General features: G+C 44.2%; 1 protein-coding gene across 12 annotated transcripts in view; it reads left to right on the top strand.

The window, feature by feature from the left end:
- KALRN (kalirin RhoGEF kinase) overlaps positions 1 to 22523 on the top strand; it is a 470788-nt gene that overhangs the window by 406316 nt on the left and 41949 nt on the right. For 9 of the 12 annotated variants that reach the window (XR_005257665.1, XM_038143641.1, XM_038143646.1 and 6 more), the window contains 8 exons: positions 7267 to 7550; positions 8351 to 8455; positions 11833 to 11928; positions 13527 to 13657; positions 17271 to 17337; positions 18608 to 18711; positions 21132 to 21201; positions 21759 to 21845. Coding sequence is in view for 11 of the 12 variants with exons in the window: in XM_038143641.1 (XP_037999569.1) it covers positions 7267 to 7550; positions 8351 to 8455; positions 11833 to 11928; positions 13527 to 13657; positions 17271 to 17337; positions 18608 to 18711; positions 21132 to 21201; positions 21759 to 21845 (944 nt within the window). In the remaining variant the exon portion in view is untranslated. The remainder of the gene's footprint in view (positions 1 to 7266; positions 7551 to 8350; positions 8456 to 11832; positions 11929 to 13526; positions 13658 to 17270; positions 17338 to 18607; positions 18712 to 21131; positions 21202 to 21758; positions 21846 to 22523) is intronic. The other 3 variants (XM_038143643.1, XM_038143648.1, XM_038143647.1) reach the window with 3 other exon arrangements.

Below are 22523 nucleotides of genomic sequence, written 5' to 3'. Positions count from 1 at the left end.
AAGTCATATTTTATTTCAGCAGGCTCTCTCTCTCTCTGCCTTCCCCTTGTGCTGTTTCTGTCCCTGGAGACCCAGCTCGCTCATTCAGCACGCTCTCAGGATTTCAGTAACTTTTCTTGCAAGGTCTCTGGGGACCATGCGCCTCTGTGCTGTTTCTCCAGGCTTTTGGTTTTATCTCACTCTTTGAAACTTTCCCAGAACTGCAGTGACTTTTCTCTGACCTCCAGGAACTGCAGCTCTTGAGCCCTGACACTCCGACTGGCACAAAGAAGACCTGGAGACTACTTTGGGATGTCAGCTTTCCCAGCACATGTTGGATGGAAGCTGCATCTGAGCAACACCAGCTAAAAATAAAAGCTATTCAACCGAAGCTAATGGCAGGTTGCCACGAGTTATTGCTCATTAAAGTGAATTGACAGATGCTTAACTTCAGCTAATCATTCCCTGCTGCGAGATCCGCCTGGTATAAAACGTACTCGAATGTGGGAAGGGGATTCGCAATAACTAAATTTAGCTGAGGGTATAATTTCCTCGGACTCCCTCTGTAGTTAATGGAAAGAGAGAAGCTCCTGTGGGGTGTGTCCCACTCTGCAGCGCCCTGTGGCAGAGCATGCACAGCTCCTTGACTGCCGAGAGCAGGAGATGAAGCTGCTGCCTGCCACAGAAGTGAGTGGCTCCGAGTGACAGTGTTTACTCACCCCAGCTGGGTGAGTGCTTGTTTTCCTCACATTAGGTTTCAACCTGAAGTAATGATCAGAAAGCTGTATATTGAAGCCAACAGGTTGGTGACTGTTTCCCAAAGACAAAACCCATATGTAAAATCCCTCTGGAGCATTCCCTGCTTTGTAGTGTGGTTAAAGGGAATTCTTCAGATCATTCTCTATCTCAAAGCAGCTCTTCTTACATATTTCCAAGAAATGCCAGCTATTCAATAGCAAAACAGTGTGTTCTAAATGTTGTGTGATTAATTTAGATTCTAGTCCTTTTTTTCCCCTGTTCTTTGGAAGTTAGTCATGTTTGCATGCTTGGCAATGAAACGGAAAGTCGTATTTTGAGGTTTTACATTACAGTGATCAGAAAGTTTGTCCAATATGTCTGCTGCTTCCTCTATTGGGCTATAAACTTTTCTAATAAAATATTTAACTCCAAACTGTTATTCTTGAGTTTGGACAGAAGTAATTTCATCCATGTAAGTGGAGTTGTGAGAGTCCTGCCAGATTGATTTGTACCTTTTGATGCTACTTCCAGCTTGAAGCTTCAAATGATAAACAGAAAATTCAATTGAACCTTTTCAATTTGCTCATTTCCAGGAGATATGAAGTTAGGGAGAGTATTTGAATCTCTGGACAAAATCTGCATTTAGATTTCAGTGGCCTAGTTTGAACATGTCTGTAGCCTCTGGTGTGAAGTTCTCTCCTCCACCGTCCCATCTCATTTTTAGCTCAAGCTGGAGCACAGGGCAGGTCTGTGGTTGGACACGTGTAGAGCTGCTGAGCAGAGCTGGGAGAGGATGGAAGTCTCCAGGGCATGTTTTGCAATTCCATTGCAAAAGTTTCATATACTTCTAATCTAAAGGGCTTTTCAAGCCAGTTGTCCTCTGTCTTTGTCTGACATGGGCACTGAAATTTTGCTTGTGTTCACTTATATTCTTCACCAGAGCCTTTTTCAGAGGATGTATCTGAGGAGACAACTTATCTGTTGACATTAGAAGTTGTAAGATACATTATTTACGCTGTCAACACCTAGTGTTTTTAGTAAAGGAATAGCTGTAAAGTGACTTTGTATTATCCGAATGCTGTTGCCTCCCAAACTTTTGCAAATCCATGCCAGGTTTTACAGGCAGAATGGGCTCTAACACTACAACCAGGACCAATACTGTCATCTGCCTAAGCCACAAAGTTTTGTAACCCTGGCTCGTGCCAATAAAAATGTTTCACTGAGCATGTTTTGGACATTTAATACAAAAGCACAGAAGAGACCAAAGGAGCAGTGTTCATACCTCATTCTGCCATCTTTGCATCCGTAGAGCTTTAGTCCCAAATCCCTTGTGCAGATCCAAAGGGAACTCTCAAAGCAGCATTTCCCAAGGGAGAGTATAAAGCTTCAAGGGGCTGAGAACTGTGAACTGGAACCTGCAGCCTGGATGATCATGGAGCTGCTCTTGGAAAGGGCAGGAGAAGGTGCATTTTGATGGTTTAGATGGTTCTTTTTGTGTAGTGTGAAATAATAACACAGAGGCTTGGTTTGTGCACAGGATGAGTGCAGATGATTCCTGCCGTCCAAGATTTTTTGGGATGGAGATTCCCATTCTTTAGGAAATTTACTCAAGTATAGCCTGAGTTAGTCTTTCACCCACATCTGATTAAATTCTGTCTTTGTCACAAGTGGTGACAGGAACCACTGAATATGGAAAATGGGCTCTGTTTAGCACAGCAGAGCTGATTTAGGTGTTCATAAATTTTGTTCATCAATCAGGTTGTCATTATTGGCTTTCATTCACAAGTGGCATTATCTCTGTAAAATAAAAATTGTTGATTTAAATGCACATGCTAGTAGGACTTCAGAGTTCTCATACCGGCTCATTTTTTTTGACTTTTGTGGAAAAATCCTTTTCTCTCAGGCTGTTTTTCTGGGATGTAAATGGAGCCATAGATAAATCAGAAAAGGATTCACTTTATTTAAAGAAAGACTGTGCCCTGCTCTGTCTCCTGTTTTTATAGCTATATTCTGTATTATCTTCTGGTTATGGACACATATTTCTTTCCTATCCTTTATGATCTGTCATTATGATGTATCAAATAGAGTAGACTGATGTTTTCTTCTGAGTTGCTCTGAGAAGTCTTTTCCTTTCCCTGTTGGAGATCTGAGGTCCTACAAAGGAGTCTGGTGCTGCCTGAGCCTGATCAGACAAACCTCCCTTCCCATGTGTGCTCTGGGGAACAGGGAGGTAAAAATAAAATGCCTTGTATTTATGTTCCAACAGGAATTCCTACTGACTCAAATGAGAATATTACTGTGCCTCTAAAACCAGGTCTATGAGATTTGCATTTTTCTTTTCACCCAAGGTTGCACAGAATTGGAACCTTCTATTTTTCAAGTACAAGAGCTGTGCTTTTACAGATGTCTGTGCATTTGACCAACAATAACAAACATTTCATGGCTGCAGTGGTGCAGAAGCTCTGAATGTTAAAGCCCTTTGGTCTGGCTGAGTATCTCTCACAGTCCTCTTGCCAGAAGTTTCTTGGAGGTTTGCTTAGGAGTGTTTTGGAAACCATCATTTCTTCTGTCTGAATGAATGGTTTGGCCAGGAAATCAATCTAGCCACACGAGTCTGCTGACCTCCCTACACCCTTTTTGCTTCACCAGATACCTTTTTTTAGATGTGTGTCCTGGGACACTGGTGGGAGGACAGCTCCTCATGGCAGACCTGCTGCAGTGCGGGGACAGCCGCTGCTCCGCTGTGCTTGCGGGCGGCAGCAGCTGCCTCGGTTATCATGCAGTGAGCTGCTGCATCTTTCCCAGAAGCTCTCTGGCTTTTCTTAAACAAACTGTTTCCAAAGAGCTCTGCTAATGCAGTTTGTGAAGCACATATGTGCTAGTGCTTTGCAAGAAGAGCACGGTAACGTGTCCTCCTCTTCCGCTCGATCCACCTGGTGTCTGGGTCTCGGGCCAGTATCAAGTGTCATGATTAATGTGTTTGTGGCCATGCGTGGTGCAGAAGTGGAGCTCACGTGGCTGAGGAGGTTGTCTGCAAGGTCTTTCCTGGCAGATTTTTTTTTGTGTTTCTTGTTTCTTTCTTTCATTTTGTGAGCTCTGCTCTTCTCTGAGCTCCAGTCCTGCCTCTGCAACCATGTTGATGTGACCTGCTTTATGTGCAAAGAAGATCATTCTCAGCAGGGCTGGCAGACTGCAAATGTGACTTGCACAAATGTATCCAAATTTGCAGTTCCTTTGAAAAAGGAAAAAAAAAGGTTATGAATATTGTATGTGGATTCTTGGTGTGGCTTTTGGATAAGGCATGTCTGGTAGCAGTGGGAGTTCAGATGGTGAGATGGAAGCGCTTTGTACCAGTGTAGGGTGTGGGCAGAGATAAGTCGCCCAGCATTGAAGGGCTCTCTCATGGTGGCTGGGGAGAAGGGAAATTCATGCCAGCCTTTCTCTTCCACCTCCCTGCCTGTTCCCCAGCCAGCAGAGACTGCCTTACCAGGCAAAACAAGGCCATGTTTCCAGTCTGGGGTTACATGGGCCAGGCAAAGTGTGGGCTCTGTCCCGGATGCCTTACCGTGCTCAGCCAGGGCAGTTCAGCAAACAAGGAGAAAGAAGGGGACTTCATATCTGACAGGGTTGCATGGCATGACCAGCATGCAGTAACTCTTTGGTAAACAGCCTTTTTCATCACCAAAGGCATGACCTTGAGCAGGAAAATCCAGAGCCTTTTTCAGGTGGGATCACTGGACAGCGTTAACAGCCTCCCTCTGGAAACCTGTGGGTTAGCTTTTGTTATGGCTGGTGGCTCTGAAGCTCTGATGTTCAGTCTGCAGAGGACTCCTGGCTCTCGGTGTCAACATTAGGACAAGCAGGCAGGGTAGGCTGTGGGCCAGCTTGGGACTATGACTGTTTCTGCCCATGTGGTGCCTTCCTGGGAGTGACAGGGTTACTGACCATCACTTCCCCAGGACAGCTGAGCAGAGTGCCATGGCAGGAGAGGTGCTGTGTGTCTGTCTGTGCCCCAGCTGTGGCTGTGCTGCTGGGCAAAGGAAAGGGAGGCAGCAAGGCTGGGGCCCTGCTGGTAAAACTTGGGGTGTTTCCCACTAGGAAGAGAGGTTCCTGCCCCTTCACAGGCATCAGGGTTCCTGGACTTGGCCCTGCCTTGAGCCCACTGGGCTGAGATAGGATTGGCATTTCAGTAACAAACTCTTGGGGTTGTCTCAGGCTTCATTAGCCTCCCTTCCCTTACCAGAAGTTAAATTGGCAAAGTGCTGTGGACTGGAGGTGGGGGTTGGACTGTGTTACTTGCAAGGTGTAGTAAAAACCTCTCTGTACATCAGCTGAGATGTGGTGAGATCAGCTCATCCTTGGTTCTCCTCTGCCTCCCACTGAGCCCAGTCCCCAGCAAAAGCAGCGAGTCTGTGATACAGCTGCTCCCCCCAAATCATCCCTGGAGTGGCAGCCCCACAGATCAATCACTTACAGCATTTCTCCTTCTGACTGCAGCCCATCTCCCTTTGCTGCAGGAATTCCCAAAATTAATCCTCCTGCAGCAGCAGCAGTAGGAGCACGGGGGGCACCTGAGGGCACCAAGTCCCTTGGCCAAGAACCCTCCAGTTTTCCCCACCGCCTGTGGGGCTTTCAGTGCTGCCAGGGGCACGAGGGCACTTGGAAAATCAACCCCACCATGGTGAAACCCTGCATTTTGCTGACGCAAAGCACACTGATAAACTCACAGAGCATCACGTGGAGCCTGCCAGGGAGAGCTATCCAAAGCCTATTGAGTGGAAGATAAGCTGGCCCCTGACAAACATTATCTGTCACTCGTTGATTTAGCGATACTTCGTGTACATGAAATAACATCAGCAGGAGCTGGCTAAACCCCAGGCCTTTTGGAGATAAGACTGCTACTTTGCCCTTACAGAGGAATGCCAGAAAATCCCCAGCAGCTCCACCTGGGATCAGCTCCACCTGGAACCTGTCCTCCTCCCAGTTCCTCTTGCACTCAGTCCTTTTGTCAAAAAACAGATGATTTGAGATTTTCTTCTTGGCTGGGAAGTGAACTTTGACTTTCTCTAGCTTGTTAAAATTATTTCTGTATGCTCTAAAATTTAACCTTTGACCTCAGGTATGTAATAACTTACCGTTTTAACTTCTGACTGATGCTGTACATGGCTATAAAAGATTCTGACTCTCATGGTCTGCATTGTGCAAGCTGGCAGACAAGGCAGGATGCAATCTCTGCTCCGTGCACAGACAGCTGCAAGCAGCAGCTCTGCCCCGAGGGGATATGATCTCTTCATGCAGGTAGCAGGAGCTGGCTTCTAAAACAATAGAGGTAATGATTCTCTGCAAGAGTAGCTCTCCCTCAGCATGTGTACAACCCAGCATCTCTAGTGGTATTTATTGCTGAACTGAGAATATCTGGGTGCAGCAGTCTATTTTCCTGTGTTGTAACTTAGGTTTTTGGTTTCTGATGGGACAGATAAAAGATTTTGAGATAACAATGTAAAAATGTTCAATCACATCAGCTGGCTGTTTCCTGATGTACAGCCTGAGATGTTTCTTATAGGAGTGTGACAATGTCTGAAGTTTGTAAAAAAGCCTTCATCTCAAACTGTGTGGGATTAAACATCTCAGACCCTGATAGGGAGGGGAGGGAGTTGCCTTAACATGGTTTCAGAAAGTTGAAAGCAGGGCACTTATTCCTGAAGGGCAATTGGGAAATCTTTGAGCAACTTGTTTGTTTTGGTTTTAAAGCCTCACTGACATTGGCACATCTTTGGTCTGTTGCATTTGGGGGGAGTGAGGAAGGTTGCAGCCCTTTCTAAGGTACCAGTCTGAACATGTGTATCAGTAACTGAGGTTGGATGCAGTTCAGCAGTTCACCTCCTGCTTCCATATAATGAAACTATTTTTTAATTTTAAACCTAATTGAGAGTTTCCTTTGGTTTGAACAGTTTGTCATCTTTTGTAATTGTTCATTCCAGTTTCTTAGTTCTAGCGAATTTCTTAGCGAATTTGTGAACTCTTCTGACAGATTGCTTTCAGAGGTAAAGGAGATAATTTTAAGGTGCTTCAAAGTTAATAAGTAGTCTAACTAAATCATGTCATTGGGGTCGGGAAACAGCTGAGAAACAATTATGGAACCTGACAATGTGTTGGTGGCTGTCAGGTCTCCTGTAGTAAGTCTCCTTTTTGTGCTTATTTTCTTCCTGGCAATTCACAAAGAAATTGTGGGAAGAAGCTGAGAAGTTCAGCACTTAGCATGAAAATCAGGCTTCCATAAAAAAACCTGAGTAAAAACCTGCCTACAAAAAACTCCGCTGTCTGCGATCTTTCAAAAGGACAGACAGTATGGTAGGAAATGAGAGAGGTGTGTGAGTTTGTGGGAAATGCCCATTGCAGGGCATATTCCTCTCTCTGGTGTGCAATAAAGTTTGCATAAAGTCCATAGGTCACAAAGCCTTTCCCCAAGGCAGGCTGCACTCTAGCGCTCGGTGCCGCGGGAGCAGAGCGCTGCTGGGATGAGGTCTCACCTGCGCCGTTTCCTTGCAGACGCGTATTCGGTCTCTGCCAACGACAACGGGGGCAAGTCTGACTCAGTGGCCAACTTACAACCTCAGCCATCCCTCAACTCCATCCAGAGCTCTCCGGGCCCCAAGCGCTCAACCAACACCTTGAAGAAATGGTTGACCAGCCCCGTGCGCCGCCTGAACAGCGGGAAGACCGAGAGCCACATCAAGAAACAGAAGAAGGTACGAGATGGCAGGAAGAGCTTTGACCTCGGCTCACCAAAGACTGGAGATGACACCACTCCTCAGGGAGACAGCGCAGATGAGGTGTGTGCTGGTGTTTGTTGGTGTTTGTTACGGGAAATACCATGAATCTGGGATAGTCTCCTCCGTGGGGTGTGAGTCATGCTGGAGTAAATGCAGTTCCCTTAGGGGCTGGAGGGAACAGCGAATCATACATAAAATTGCGTTGTAGCAAACAGCTTTATCATCCAAAGAGCAATGGAATATATAAGGAATAGTGCTTCACCGTTTGCATATATTATTGTCCTTTGATTAGGTTTTTTTAATAGCCTATTAGAAAGCTGCCATGGACAGAAATTAATTTATTCTTGAGCAGCTGTTGCCACTTTTTGCTGAGGTTCATATCACCTTTATGCTACCATGGCAGTGTAATTCCTTAATGAAAGAAAATACTCCAAGAAATAGCCATGTCCCTGTTAAATCTGCTATGTAGCTGTACCTGCAGTTCTTCTGCAGGCATGTTCTCTGCCAGAATGGCACTTTCCTGATAAAGTGAATGAGGAATTAAAAGCCAAAAATGCAGAAGGTATTAACTGAATACAAATAAGAGGAACACATTTTAAAAACTGTACATCAGACAGTTTTTATTTAAATGAAAAAAACTACTATTCTGTCAGCACACAGATGTAGTTGCCTTAGCTGTATGAATGACCTATAAACTGTATTTCTGTAAGCCTTAAAATGCACCAGGATTAACCAGCAAAACCTTATGTCTTTACTGCTTCTCTTCCATTACCTGCAATTCCCTCCATCCAACACAATATTGAACTGAAAAGATAAAAGAATCCTGTCCCTGTTTCTAATTATATTTAACTTTTCTTCAGAAGAGCAAGAAGGGCTGGGGAGAAGATGAAGCAGATGAAGAGTCTCACACACCTCTTCCTCCTCCCATGAAGATTTTTGACAATGATCCAACCCAAGATGATATGGTAAGGCCTCCCTTACTATACAGTTTTTCTGTTTGAGTGCATTTCTCACATAGCTATATCACAGTGGTTTTGTAGTGGTCTTCTGCTATCAAGGGCCTAGACTTGTGTTTATAAGAGTCTCCTGTGTACAAATCATAATCTAATACCTTTTTCCAAGTGAATTTACAAACAGTGCTAGATAAGCAATTTAGCCCTGATTTCATGGCAGGTGGATGGTGTGCCTGTGCTGTGTGTGGGCAGAAACTCCCTTCAGATCAATAATGTGTGTTTGCTACGTCTGCTTGAGAAGTGCTGCTGGTGTCTGGCTGTAGCAGTGGAAATGGTGTTTGGTGGCACCATGCTGTTGGTGGGAGTTCTCTGACATTAAGTCAGGATTTGCTGTGGTAACTGGCCCTGTGGCTTGCAGAGTCCTGTGTTGGACTCGGGGTGAGAACCTGTGAATATGCCTGCGACAGTGGTTTGCATCCACAGCCAGTTCTGTCTGTACATGTCCCCCCACCCTTTCCTGGTGCTGTCATCTCCCTTGTAGAAAACCGTCCTCCTGTTTTTCAGTTTCCTGCTTTCCTGCTGGCATCTGTTTTTAGCACTGCCACTTCTATTGCTGTCCTCTGATTGTAATTGCTGCAGGCAGAGAGGCAAGGATAGGGGAGATTAATAAATTGTCAGGAAAGAAAAACCAAAACAACCCAGAATGTTCTTGGGGAAGGTTCAAGCAGAAGTTTGGAAATACAGAGAGAGGAGGATGTAAATATTTCTGGGACTCAAGGAGCAGAGTGATGGAGTAAAGAATTTGGGGGCTTGCTGCTAATCTGTCAGGAAATGTTATGACATTGTGGTGGCAGCAGGAGCAGAAGGAAGCAGCTGGAGCTGTGGACTCCTGCCCTTGGAGTGCTCTGTGTGCTCATGGCTGTCTGGTGAGGGGCAGAGGCGAAAGGTCGGCAGAGCAGAGCCCTGGTGGATCCATGCCCAGCACAATTGCTCCTGGCTTGTTCCCCATGGTGTGTAGCTAAATGTTTGGGGCTTCGTTTGCTTTTTGGTTTTGGGGAGAAACAGTTTTATTTTGTTTGGTTTTTTTTATTTTAAAGAAAAACAGAAGTGCTGCAGCTCGGGTCACTGTTTTTGGTGTCCAACATGCCATGTGATTTCAGTATTTCTTAAATAAGTTTCTGACAGCATAAATGTCATGGAACTAAGCTGTTTTCTGCTTCAGATGTCTGAGCTTTACAGAGTGTTTTGGCATCCTTTTTCTTCACCCACTCCTAAACCAGAAGATTAAATAGAGCAAGATGTATCTGAACCCCCTTTTTTCCTCTTGTTTTTCTTGCCCTAGTCAACCTTTTCTCAGAGGGGTGAAAACCTTAAGCCCATAGCGTCCTGAATTTCCTGGCACAGGAGCACCATATTAGCAATGTTTGAGCCATGCTGGAGCTGAAAGCTCCTTAATGGTGTTAATTTGAGCACAGTGTCCTGTTCATGTCCTCCTACAGGAGGATGTCCCTACAGGCACGGGCTTAGCCTGGACCAGCAGCAGCAGTGTGGGGCAGTAGCTGTGGTTGGAAGGAGATGTCTGCATGTATGGGAGGTGACACTTTTCCCTGAGTCCACCTGCCAGGCAGCAGTAATTGTGCCTCACTGCTCCTGGAGGCTCCCATAAAGACAAATTGCAAGATCTTCTCATATTAGAAATTCATCATTTGCTTCCTGAGGAATAGAAATACCGTATTTCTCTTTTCCTCACTCAAAGCTGACTCTTGTCGATCAGAGAAGTTTCTTTTAACTCTGGAATTCTTGTAGACAGCAAATGTTTTCATGCTTCCTTCAGAATCCTGCAGTTATTTACTTTTCAGAGATATTGAGCAATTTCAGTTAAAATAAGTGACAGCAACAGCTGTTTAGTGCCTCCAAAAATTGGACTCCTCCTGCTAGAATGGCTGTGTTTGGCAGTTATCATCGATGTATTTGTCCAGTATCTCTTCAAAGTCATTATTTTCAGTCTTTTTTTTTTCCTAGACACATCTGTCTGCATTGCAGGTGAAACAGGCAGGCTGACTTTTTTCATTAGTATGAGATTCCTTCATTACCAGCCTAATTCCTCAATTACCAGCCTGATTACCTGTAGTTTTTGTTGTTGTTGCAATTAGAACTGTTGATTAGATGTTGTATTTGTGAAAGACAAGTTGATGAGTAGTGGTGTTTTCATGTTTCTGTTCTGTCACAAGGCTTCTGGTTGGGGATAATCTCCTTTGCTTTTTTTTTTTCCCTTGTACTGGGCATGTGTCACTCAACAGGAGCAGCCTCCCCAAAGGGCTGCTGAAAAAGGGTGGCCAGCTGCCTAATTCCTGCCATCCCATTTCCCCATCTCCCTCCCCAGCACTGCTTAATCTCAGATGCGTGTTGGCTGGCACCTGCATAGTGACTTCACTGAAATAGCTGCCCTCCACAATACTTTCATTAAGCAGCTGAGGGATGAATAAGCTTTTTCATAATTTATAAAAATTTAGCCATGCTTTAGTCTGTGTCAGCCTGACAACAAAAGGAGGCTGTCCAAGGGCTTGTAGTTTTAGTCAGTGCTTGTGTTGCCTTCGGAAGAAATGTATATGCAGGTGAGCTAATAAATCCCGATTCCCATAGCTGTCAAGTGGATTTGGGTGTGCAGAGTGAGGTTTCTTAGGACAGCAGTCAAGGGGGGATATGCCCTTGTAGAACAAAAACCTTAAACTAAAACAGAGTTTTTCTGCCCTCCTGTGCCAGGTGCCCAGGAGAGGTGAGATGTGTAAGGGGTGTTTTGTCTCCAGTGATTGCAGAGAGGGGACAGAAGAGTTTTAGATGACAGAAGCTGCATGAATGGGAGATGTCATCCTAAGTGCATTTGGAGTTGCAGTTGATCTGTGAGGAAAGGATGGGGGATGATTTGTTCCCCCCTGCCTCCCTCCCCTACTGCCTGAAATGCCACATGTATCTTGTGCTTAACTGCTTTTATCAAACATGCATGTATGGGGGAGGGGGTAATTTCTTACATTTGCAGTAAGAAAATCAATTTTCTGGAGCCTGTAGGACCGTAGATGGCCTTAGAAGGAGGAACCAACTTTAGGAGAATTGTAACCTGTTTGTAAATGAACTTCAGTTCTTTGATGCTGTTCGCTGGTTCCAGTGTTGGAGCTGCTGCAGGGAGATGTGCAGCCAGAAGTGGATGGCAATTCCATGCTTGTCTGACTCAGCAACACTCGCTCACCTGACCTGCATGTGTCCCTCTCGCCCTCCAGCTCCCCTTCCGCGTTCCTTCTCCTGTCTCAGAGGCTCCTTCACTGACCGCTTGGTTTCCTTCTCCCTTCTCATCCTGCTAACTTGCTTTTCCTTTGCCACCTGGTGTCTTGCAGTCCTCTTCTTTGCTAGCTGCTCGACAGAGCTCCTCCGATGTCCCAACTGCTGCGGATCTTGTCAGTGCAATAGAAAAGTTGGTCAAAACTAAGCTGGTAAGTTTAGTGTTGTGAAAACTATGTACACAACAGGCCCAATGTGACTCTAAGGAAGAGCTTTAAAGGCTACCTCTTGTTCTGGTTTCCTTGCTTTCTACCTTCATCTGCTCTGCTTTTATTAACCCTGTGTGCTCTGCTTCTCAGTAGTGTCCAATATTTTGCTCCCCTGTGAGATGAAGCCTACATCTCACATAGGCTCTGCGCTGCATTGTCAAAAGTCACTTCTGGAGTGGGCTTTGCAGAGCATGAGCTGTACAATTTCTGGGGTCTTGTTAGTATTCAAATATTTTACACAGTGGGACGTTTTGTTTGTTTTAAAGCGTGTTCTGAGGCACGGGGGTTTTACTACCCAACGTGAATTTGTTTGGTGTTCTGGTTTCGATGAAAGGACTCTCTAAAGAGTAGAACTGCTTGAAGTATCACAGCTGTGCTTTAATTTTACAAAGATTCATGTGTCACTTTTAATTTGCCTTGTCAACTCTTTCTTGCAGGGAGTGGAATAAGCAATAAAAATGCTCTGGGATTAATTTGTTCAAAAATTTCATATTGTGTGTTCTCACTGTCTGATCCCCATGTCTGGTGGACAAGGAGTAAATCCTGTTTCATATCTTGGCTCCTTTTATGTTTTCCCAGTGCAGTTCAAAAATGTTAATATCAAAGCTACACCTTTTTCTACATGTCCCAGGACCTCTAAAATTAGCTAAATGCTCTCTCTGAACAAGTTTAACATAATTAACAAGCAGGGATTTGATGAGCCTACAAAGGTTCATTTCCTTATATCTACTGGAATAATGAAGAGAGTAAAAAAAGTCTAAAAATCCCCACAGTGATCGTTAAATTACTGCAACTCTGAGCAAGCATCTTTACCTAGTGAATCATTTCAGAAGGCTTTGGTATTTTCTCCGTTTGAGATGTTGGTACATGAAGAGAGTCAGCATTCACAGCGTGCTTGATATAAGGCGTGAGCGGTAAAGGAGGTCTTTGTGGCATGGGAAACCAAGAAGGCTATTCCCAGAAAATTCACTTTAAATAGTTTTATTCCATTGAGGGACTAGCAAACTGAAAAGTATTTCATTAATCCAGTCAGACATATTTTTTTGATGATTTTTTATTTTCTCTCTCCCACATGCAGTCTATTAGACTATTGCAACTACCTTCATGGGATTCAGGCAAACATTAATTATTGTGGAACCTTACTATGTGGCCATCTATTTCCATTTGGTGTTTTATTTTACTACAAGAATTCCCCATTCAGCTTTTGGCAGAGGAGCTTTCAACCACTTGTAGCCTAACAATGGTCCTGATTGAGACATCAGGATATTTCCAGGTTGATTTGAAATAACTTGGAAGAAGTTTTTTTCTCAGATCTTCTGGTGCATCTTTTTCCACCTTCTAACAAGAGGATGACAAGTCCACTTAAAGGCTTTTTTTGTGGGATCCTACATCAACCTAAAACTTAGTTTGGCTGTGTTTTATGAAATTCTGCAGGAGAGTATTTCTGAATACTTTGTAGTGTTGGTTGCAGAACTGACTTGCATACTGATGCTGAAGTTCAAGGAGAATGTTTATTCTATTGTTCTTTGGGGTTTTTTTAGACCCTTGAAGGAGGATCTTACCGAGGAGGCTTAAAAGATGCCACTGGCTGCTTAAATGAAGGAATGACGCCTTCAACGCCCCCACGAAACCTTGAAGAGGAGCAAAAAGCCAAAGCAATGAGAGGCAGGATGTAAGTCGTGTTACTGGTTCTTTCCAAAATATATACCCCAGGAGGACACACAGCAGCACTCCAGGAGTACTTTGTCGTCAGGGAGTGAGCATGGAAATGAGAGTAAAAAACTGTGTTCTGCTTGATTCCTGTTTTTCTTAACATGAAAAATACTTCATAAAAGCACTTCCACACACAGGAAATTCATCATCATTCTAAAATGTACAGCTTTTACACCAGATAGCAAATATCTATTGCTGTAAAAGCCTCTGAAGAGCTCAACAGGTGTTGCTGAGATGTTTGTGTTGGTAATTACTGCATTGCCAGAGGTGAAATCAGCTCTCAGAGGGGGGATATGTGGTTGACCTTATTAGCTACCTTTGAGAAAAAGAAAAATCCCTCTAGGATTTTTTGCAAGAGATATTTTTTGCGCTCATTATTAGCAAAGGAAGGGACAAGATTCAGATGCATCTGTGGTGGAAACACGCCACTGCAAAGAAAGTTCCATTTGGGAAACCCTCATGTTCATGGTACTGGGAGAAAAAAGAAGTGGTGACAGCTCATGAAAGTTGTTTCTTAAAATTAGCTGTGCACCCCCTTAAATTTAAGAAAAGTAATGCTTTTTCCTTCAAAGCCTGTAATGATTAAAGCATTGCTTAAATGTGTGTTCAGCTGAAGAACACAGGGAATTGGAGCAACAGGATCAACAACTATATGAAAGAAAGCTGAGGTGGCTGTTTTCTTTGTATCACCTCTTACACTAACATTAACTGCAATGATCTAATCAAATGGTAGACTGGGGGGAAAAGTAATGTTCCATGCAGCTCTCATGGGAGTGTGGTAAGGTGAGAGGTGGAAGAAGAGCACCCCATTTGGGAAAGATGCCAAGTCAGGGAGAACAAGGAGGTGGTTAAGAGTAGAAGATGAAGTAGGAGCAAAGTGTCACAGGTCTGTGAAAGTCATCATTTGCTCCTGCAGTTTGTTGCAGGAAGCCGGAGAAGGGATACAGTCAGGGACTGGAGCAACTCCCAGCAGCAGACAAGGACATGACAGTCCTGGATGTGTTTCTGAATAGCAGAAGTTTTCTACAAGGCAGAAAACTGTCAGCCTTCCCACAGGGAACATCTCTGCCCATGACTGTCTCCTAGAAGCTCCTCAGTATTGCAGGATCTGGAGTTCCTCTGGTAGCAATTCATTAATTAGGTGGCTGGCAGCTAACTGCAGGTTGCAGTTTTAGTGCAGAGACCTCTGGCACTGTAAGCTCAGCTACAGGAACGCTTCTGGCAGGGGACTGGCAGCCTATTACGTGCAATTAGTAGCTGCCAGAATTCCTAAACACCAGGATGTTTAGGAGCACCTGCTAGTGGCTTTCAGCACAAGACATCTGTCTCCCCTCCAGCTCCTTTCTGTCTGTGCTCTGTGTCCCGTGTCCCTGCAGCTTGCTGAGTTTAATTCCATAGTCATGTGAGGCAGCTGATCTCCCAGCTCGAGCTGTGACCCTCCAATCCTCACAAAACAGCAGCTGAACCCTTGCACAGGCACGGGCAGCAATGTCCTCTGTTCCTGGCAGCACGTCCATGCCAGCAGTTAGCCCTGGTTTGTGGAAACTCCTTATTCCATCAGGCCTGATTGCTGCATCTCTGTGAGCAGTAAGACAATAGTCTTGTTGAGTGTCATTGTTCAGTATAGGTCTAATACAGAGTTTCCAAGATGTCCAGCTATTCAGACTCAGTCAGAAATCCTGTTCATGCCAGTTTAAATACAGCTGTGTAGTCAATACCTGCTGGTGACCAGGGCCCTTTGCAAGTAGCTCCGTTGCTCCCTGCTATCAGAGCAGGAGATGAGTGAACTTGAGTTTTTGCCTACGTGCATCCTAGAAACCTTAAATTTGGGAGTACCTCTAAGATGCTGCATCAGGTAGGCTTCACAGAATGAGTAGAGATGGTCAAGGCTGATTTTCCTGCTTGGTAAGAAGAGAGGAGCAGAGGGAACCCTGGTGCTGAATTTAAAGTAAGCACTGGAGGTGCAGACCCTGAATTGTAGTAGAGGTGTGAATTGGCAGGTCTGTTCACTAGAAACCTGATTGCTGCACTGATTTTTAATAAACAGACACCTGCCTGCATGTCCTGCAGTGTTATGTACAAGTACCTGCTGAGCAGAACTTGGCAGGGTGGATCATTGCAGTAACCTTCTAAGTGGGAGAGGTTCTCCCATTCCCTCCGCAGCTCTCTGTGCCTGTTGGGAGCAATGCAAACAGAAGTGGTGCCAGCTGGAAGGTCCCCTCCTGGCCTTCCTCCCTGGGCAGAAGGGACTGTGGAGCCCGTCCCAAAGGCAGAGGGGACTATGGAGCCTGTCCCAAGGGCACGGTGGGTCAGGCAGCCCAAGGGGCTGTGCAGCGCACGCCTGCTCAGGCCATGTGCTCGGGGAAAGAGCAGCCTCTTGCCTTTTGCCTCACACGTGTTTGCTGCCCAGGCACAACTTGGCACAGTGCTCCGGAGAGCACAGGATTCTGGTGTGGCTGCTGCCAGCCCTGCCTGCTGCCAAGGGGGCTGGATTTCACTCTCAAACCAACAAGAAGCTGTTTGACTTTTTTCTGCCACATGGCCAAAGTATCGCCTCTGCTTTGTCTGAGCAAGGGACACATTGCAAGCGCAGCAGGAGCAGGATTTATTTTCTCAGTAGCCTCTCATAACTAAATTTCTCCTTGCAATGCCAGTCTGGTTGTTTTTTTCCTCTCCAGGCTTTATCTTAGCACTGTTAGCTCTCAGCCCTATCACCTCAAGTGGGTCAGTCTGGTGATTGATGTGGACAGAGCACTATCAGGCATGAAAGCACTCCTCTGTCTTGTTAGCCTTGTTACTGCCATAGCAAACTTGAGGACAGATGGAGTTTATTTGTCATATGCCAAATCTATGTATTGGCATAATTGAGAGACAAACTGTCTGCAGCAAGCTGTAACTTTTTAAAATTATCCTCAAAAGAACATCATGTGATTAGTCAATTTGAGTTACAAAGAAGGGGCTTTTTTTAGCTTGCTGTTGTTTGCATGCATCAGGCCTTCATCGGATGACTCCCCTACCTGGGCTTATTTGCTCTGAAATCAGAGTTCAAACCTCCCACCCACAAATTACCTGCTCCATAAGATTAAGCTCTTAGCTACGACAGGAGAGGGGATTTCTTTTCCAAGTGTTTGAAACTTCCAAACTGATACTTAACTGATGAATCTTGGGCAAAGCCACGGGGACTGGGACAAGGAATCCACTCCTGCTTGCTGGAAAATGGGTCAGGACATGTCTCCATCATTCTCAGGGGAGCTGCATAGGGGATGGGGAGAGGAGATCAGAAGGGGTAGTTTAAGGTACAGGCAGCTGTTTGTGCTGCTGCTCTTGCACCATCCTGGGATGTGGGGGGAAAGAGGGATAGCAGGAAAGAATGGTTAGGAGATTTGAAACTACTCTGACCTGACATGTGATGTTTTTGTCTGTTACACTCCACTGAGCTCTGAGTGAAGGGTAAATTGTGTTGTGTGATCTGGATGATGATGGGGTTTTATGGTGAGGTTGTATGTGGTAAAGGAGCAAATGGTAACATCAAGGAATATGGTCAAATACTTGTGTGTTCTGTTTTAATTTAGGTTTGTCTTAAACGAGCTGGTGCAGACTGAAAAAGACTACGTCAAAGACTTGGGAATTGTTGTGGAGGTGAGCTGAAGCAAACCCTGCTATGCAAAATGTTTTCCCACTAAAAAGCACCATGCTGACAAGTGACAACAAAAAATACAGCAGGAGAAACAAACTGCTTTATTTTGCAGTCTGCTTCCATGGTCCCCTTCTCATGTTGACAGAAACAAGAAGAAATGCCTTTGGAAACTATTTTTGTTTCCATCTAGCAAATGTTGTATTTTAGGTTCAATTCCAGTGTGCAAAGGTTTTTCTTGGCTACCCTACTAGTGACAAACTCTTTTTGCTGTTATGCAGCTTTGGAAGCATTGGTGGAGAATTAAGTTATGATCCTACCACTTATTTCATGTTTTTCTTCCCATCATACCGGGTAATGGTAACACATACTTGAATTTGCACATGGTCTTATATCCTATGTCTGAGTATCTTTCCAGAAGCTGGGCCTGGAACCGTGTTGTCCTGTATGTGTGCCCTGTAGATTATTGTTTTGCAAAAAAGCCTGAGATAAAAGAGAGTTTGAGGGGTTTTTGCATTAAAAACAGTCTTCTTTTTTCAAGCTTCTACTCGTAAAGATTTGGCTGATCCCTAGGGATCACCTGTCACATCTAACTCAGTGCAGGATTCAGGTTTTTTCCCAGCAAGGACTCAGAACTGGAGACATGTGATTCACTAGTGGCATTCACTAGTCCAGAGAGAATTATCATTCTATCTAACAGTGATTTTCAACAGCTTCCAAACTTGAAAACATTTGTGTAATGTATGCACCACTAGGCAAACCTGACAGGGCTGTCATGCTCCAAAGACTTACAAAGAAACTCTCAGGAGGTGTGAGAAATCCTGTTCTTGTGACTCTAAACTTACTGCTTGGCTTTGTGCTCCCACAAGAGGCTCATGGTGATGAATGGATGAACTCTGCACAGTCTGTAGACTGTATAGACTCTATAGAGTCTGATTTCCTCCTCTTACCAGAGAAGCCAAGAGCTTGACAAACTACTTTGTTTAACTTTTATCTTACAATTGCACTTGTCCCTTCAATTAAATCTAATAATGTTTTGTGTAAGAATTGCAGATATTCTAAACAGATCCTTTAAAGTTTTCTTTTAAGCAAACTGTGTAATTTAAAGTATCTACTTAGGTTTCTGGTTTGAAATTGTGTGAAAGATATGTTAAGCATTTTCAATGTAAAAAATCCTGGCATTAAACTTTTGCTTCTTTAAAAAAGAAAAAGAGTGTAATTGTGCTCCCACTTCAAGTAAGTCCTTTGCTGAATCAGTGATCCTTAATCCTAAAGGGCTTCATGAAGAGGATGGAAGAAAAAGGAGTTTCTGAAGATATGAAAGGGAAAGACAAGATTGTATTTGGCAATATTCACCAGATCTATGACTGGCACAAAGAGTAAGTTTTTTGTTTGGTTCCTCTTTAAACACCTTTCTGACCTCTTGTCCATAGAGGATTGCACTATATGGTATCTGTATGTCTGAGCTGCTTTTAATTGAATATCATCAGGTCATTCAGGGCTGAACTTCCAAAGGACGTTGCCTCTCTTTAAATTGTCTCTGTTGGTTTGTAAGTGCTGCTTAATAACATCACAAATCCTAGCTACCTTGAATCCTGAGAAGATGTTCTGATTCATGTGCTGTTAGCCACAGTTTCTCAATACCCTAAATCCTGATACAGGGCTTCATTTACCCAGGCACAGCCAGCACAAGTGCATGATGGAAGGCATCGTGCTTACCTGAAATCATTTTTCCCAGTAAAGAAAGAACTTTGGTGTGATAGCTTTGCACTGCCTGGCTCCATGAGAGGGTGTTAGTCATGGTGTCTGTGATCACAGGTACAGCTTTATGCTGGCTCAAACGCTGTGCCAGCAGAGCTGGTCAGTGTGACAGGGTGCTGCACACAGGAGGCTGCTCTGTGTCAGTTCTGTGCTGCTCATGGCTCTGTCACTCTTGCTGCAGAGCCCCAGCAAGAGGCTTCCCTGGGAGGCACCACTGATGGTCCAGCCACAGCTCCTGAGCTACTGCTCACAAGCATTCCCAACATCACTCTCAGGGAGTTGCTGCTTGTGGGGTGCTCACTGGATCTTCAGAAAAGCTACTGGGGCTGCCATAATTGAGTTTCTTGGGTCACAGCTGTAGCCTCAATGCATCCTACTGGTGGGCAGAGCAGTCTGGAAAGTCATGGTTTCCTTCCTTTGTCTCAGCAACATCTTCTCATGCAGCTGATTGGATCACAAAGGCTGGCCATACCAGTGGTATGTGGCTAGAAGGGTGATGAAATGCAAATCACTTCAAGGTCCTTCTTGCCTGAAAGCCCTGGCGTGCTTTGGCCAAGTTGATGCTTTTGGCTCTGAGGTGGGGACTCCATTCCTTAAAAATCTTACTCACAAAAGCAGATTTTGAAAAGGAGCTGGAAACACAAACCCTGGGCCATTTCCCAGGTAACTTTGTGAACAGTGTCTTGCTTATGGACAATATGGACATCATTTTAATTCCACCACTCAGAAATTCTCTGCAGCTCCAGTTAACTAAAATTTGAGCATGCATATACAGACTTGAACAGTGGGAATTGGGCTGGATCTTCCTTCAGCTCTGGACATTTCCCTCACTCAGGAAGCACAGTATCCTAGCTGGCACGTGTCCCATAGGTGCTTATCCCATGGCCTGGGCCTGTCCTTATGTTCTGACAGATGACCTTGGGAGCACAAACTAAAAAATGTCAGAGAAAGCTTCACTTTATGTTGATACCAGAAAATGGAATGTGTTTACCAGTGCCATTCCTTGATTAAGTGTGAGGATAGGAGTTTTCTGTAACACAACTGGAAAGATTCCCTATTTTTAGCTCTGTATATCTGGGTCAAGAAGTCTATTTAAATGCAGATGAATGTAGCATTTATAGAGGATTGGGTTATGGAAGCAGCTGTATCTAATGGTAGCAATAGAGATTTTTAATTGGGACATCTGTCCAATTTGCATCGTTTTTTGAAGTTCTGGGATTTCTTGGGATCAGAAAGCATGTCCTCTCACAAAATCTAGCTACTGTTGCAAATCTGTGGAGGCATTTGAGACTGAAATCCTGAAATGAAAAAGAGGAAGATCGTGGACAGGATGATTGTCTGGATTTGCCTACCAGATAGAAAAATCTAGCAGTGTTTCTCAAGTTTTCAGCTCACTTTGAGACGTCCCAGAATATTCTTGATAAGGGCATTTGAGCTAGAATGAATGACCTCCCTGAAGCTGCGAGTCAAGGTGGAGATGGTGTTTATGAATTACTGTGACTATTATGAATTAAATATTGTGATTTATTATGAAATTAGAACCAGTGGGAAATAGAACATACCATAACTGCACCAGCAAACCATGTTGATTCATTTATTTAGACGGAAACATACAGCAATCTCTTTCATGTTGACCAGTACTTCAAATCTGCTCATGGAACTGAGAACTCCTGGTAAAACTGGAGTTTTCATAAGTTGAGTTTTCACAGGCATTTTGGTATACGGGAGGGTTTTACTTTGGGAGTTCTCAGTGTAGGAAAACAACTCTTGCAATTAGATAGTGATCAGCATTTTCTGAAAATGGAAGTCACTGTCATAGTAAAGAAGAGCAGACTGTTTGCAAGACAAGACCTCCACATTTCACAGCTCTCATCTAATGATTTAGAAATCCCACCATTAAGGGCTGAATCCAAGCTTAGCTTTTAATTTATTACTGAATATTGGAGTTAAAATGCCACTGTTACATCTGAAGGATGACTAGTTTTCTGCTGAGATGACCTAAAGATGTGTTCTGAAGTGTTCATATCCTTTCTTTTAGCTTTTTCCTGGGTGAACTGGAAAAATGTCTTCAAGAACCTGAGCGTCTAGCACAGCTTTTTATTAAGCATGTAAGTTTTATTTTGTTTTCTCTATCTAGTACAATTGCCTTTTAGGGTGTGATGGCTCCTTTTCTAAAACACCTGTTTCTATGTGTCTAAACTGAATTTAAACATAAAGTTTCCCTATAGTTACACATTTTCAGTGGGCAGCTGGATTGCACTAAGGCATTAATCATTGTCTTCTTGCAGACAGCTTACTTGGGGGGCAAAATTGATGTGGTCAAGGACATCTGTCCAAATACAATTATGGCAGGTACTTGCCAACTGCTACAATTTACATGTTCATGTGATGTTAGCCAAAGCTCAACTCCAGAGGAAATTTCAGACCTGTCAGTGTGGGTGTAACATCTCTCACTGGCCACAACCCAGAAAGCTCCCCTTACCGAAGTGCAGATGTGGAGAACAGAACCAGTTACCGTTTTTCTTCATTGCTTTAGCAAACTAAATCTTTGATTAAACCAAAAAGAAGGAAGACCAAGGAAAATATCATAGCAACTTTCTGCCACCTTTTCATACCAGAAGGTAGCCATTATCTCACGTGGCTGCTGTGCCTCTTGCCTTCACAGGAGCGGCGATTGCACATGTACGTGGTGTATTGCCAAAACAAGCCCCGGTCTGAGTATATCGTAGCTGAGTATGAAACCTACTTTGAGGTAAGCACAGCTCATTGTACATTATTACTGCTTGCAGCTCTGAGTCCAGGTCAAGGAGACTGTTCTGTAACTTGTGGGGTTTGCCTAAAACAAACTCCAGAAGATTTTGATACCGTGCGTGGTGCTGTCTCTGCCATACGGAGAAAGTGTTATTATTTAACTGCTTTCAAATTCTCATATTGTGAATTTCTAATAAATATTTAATTCAGTACTAACTGTGTGTGGTCCTCAGAGTACCACAAATGCACTAATTTCTGTTCCAAGTAAAGCAAGACTTTTAAATCAGTAGTGTACAAACAACAGGGGAGGTCAAAGCTGTTGGAGTTGGGTGGTGCCTCTCATAAATCCCCAGTAACTCTGTCTATTTCAAGAAGCCTTCAGGACTAGACACATTTTGATAGTAATTTGAAAGCAGCTTGTTTAACAAGGGAAAGATGTTTCCTTGCACCCCAGAGCAGGAGGCTGTTCTGCAGGACTCACTGGTGAGCTAATCCCCACTGCAGTGGGGAGGGTGACCCTCAGCCCTTGCTGGGCTGCTGGCTCAGCTCAGAGCAGGAGGGATCCTGAGCTTCCCAACGCCTCCCAGCTCGGTCACAGCTTCTACCCAGGCCTTGCCTACTTAGGGTATGCCAGATTTTTAAATCCTCAGAATTTCCCTCTTGCAAACAAAAGATTAAG

This window comes from Motacilla alba, chromosome 7 (assembly GCF_015832195.1).
Source record: "Motacilla alba alba isolate MOTALB_02 chromosome 7, Motacilla_alba_V1.0_pri, whole genome shotgun sequence".
In the NCBI taxonomy this organism is placed as follows: domain Eukaryota; kingdom Metazoa; phylum Chordata; class Aves; order Passeriformes; family Motacillidae; genus Motacilla; species Motacilla alba.
This window is presented reverse-complemented; position numbering and strand designations above follow the sequence as displayed.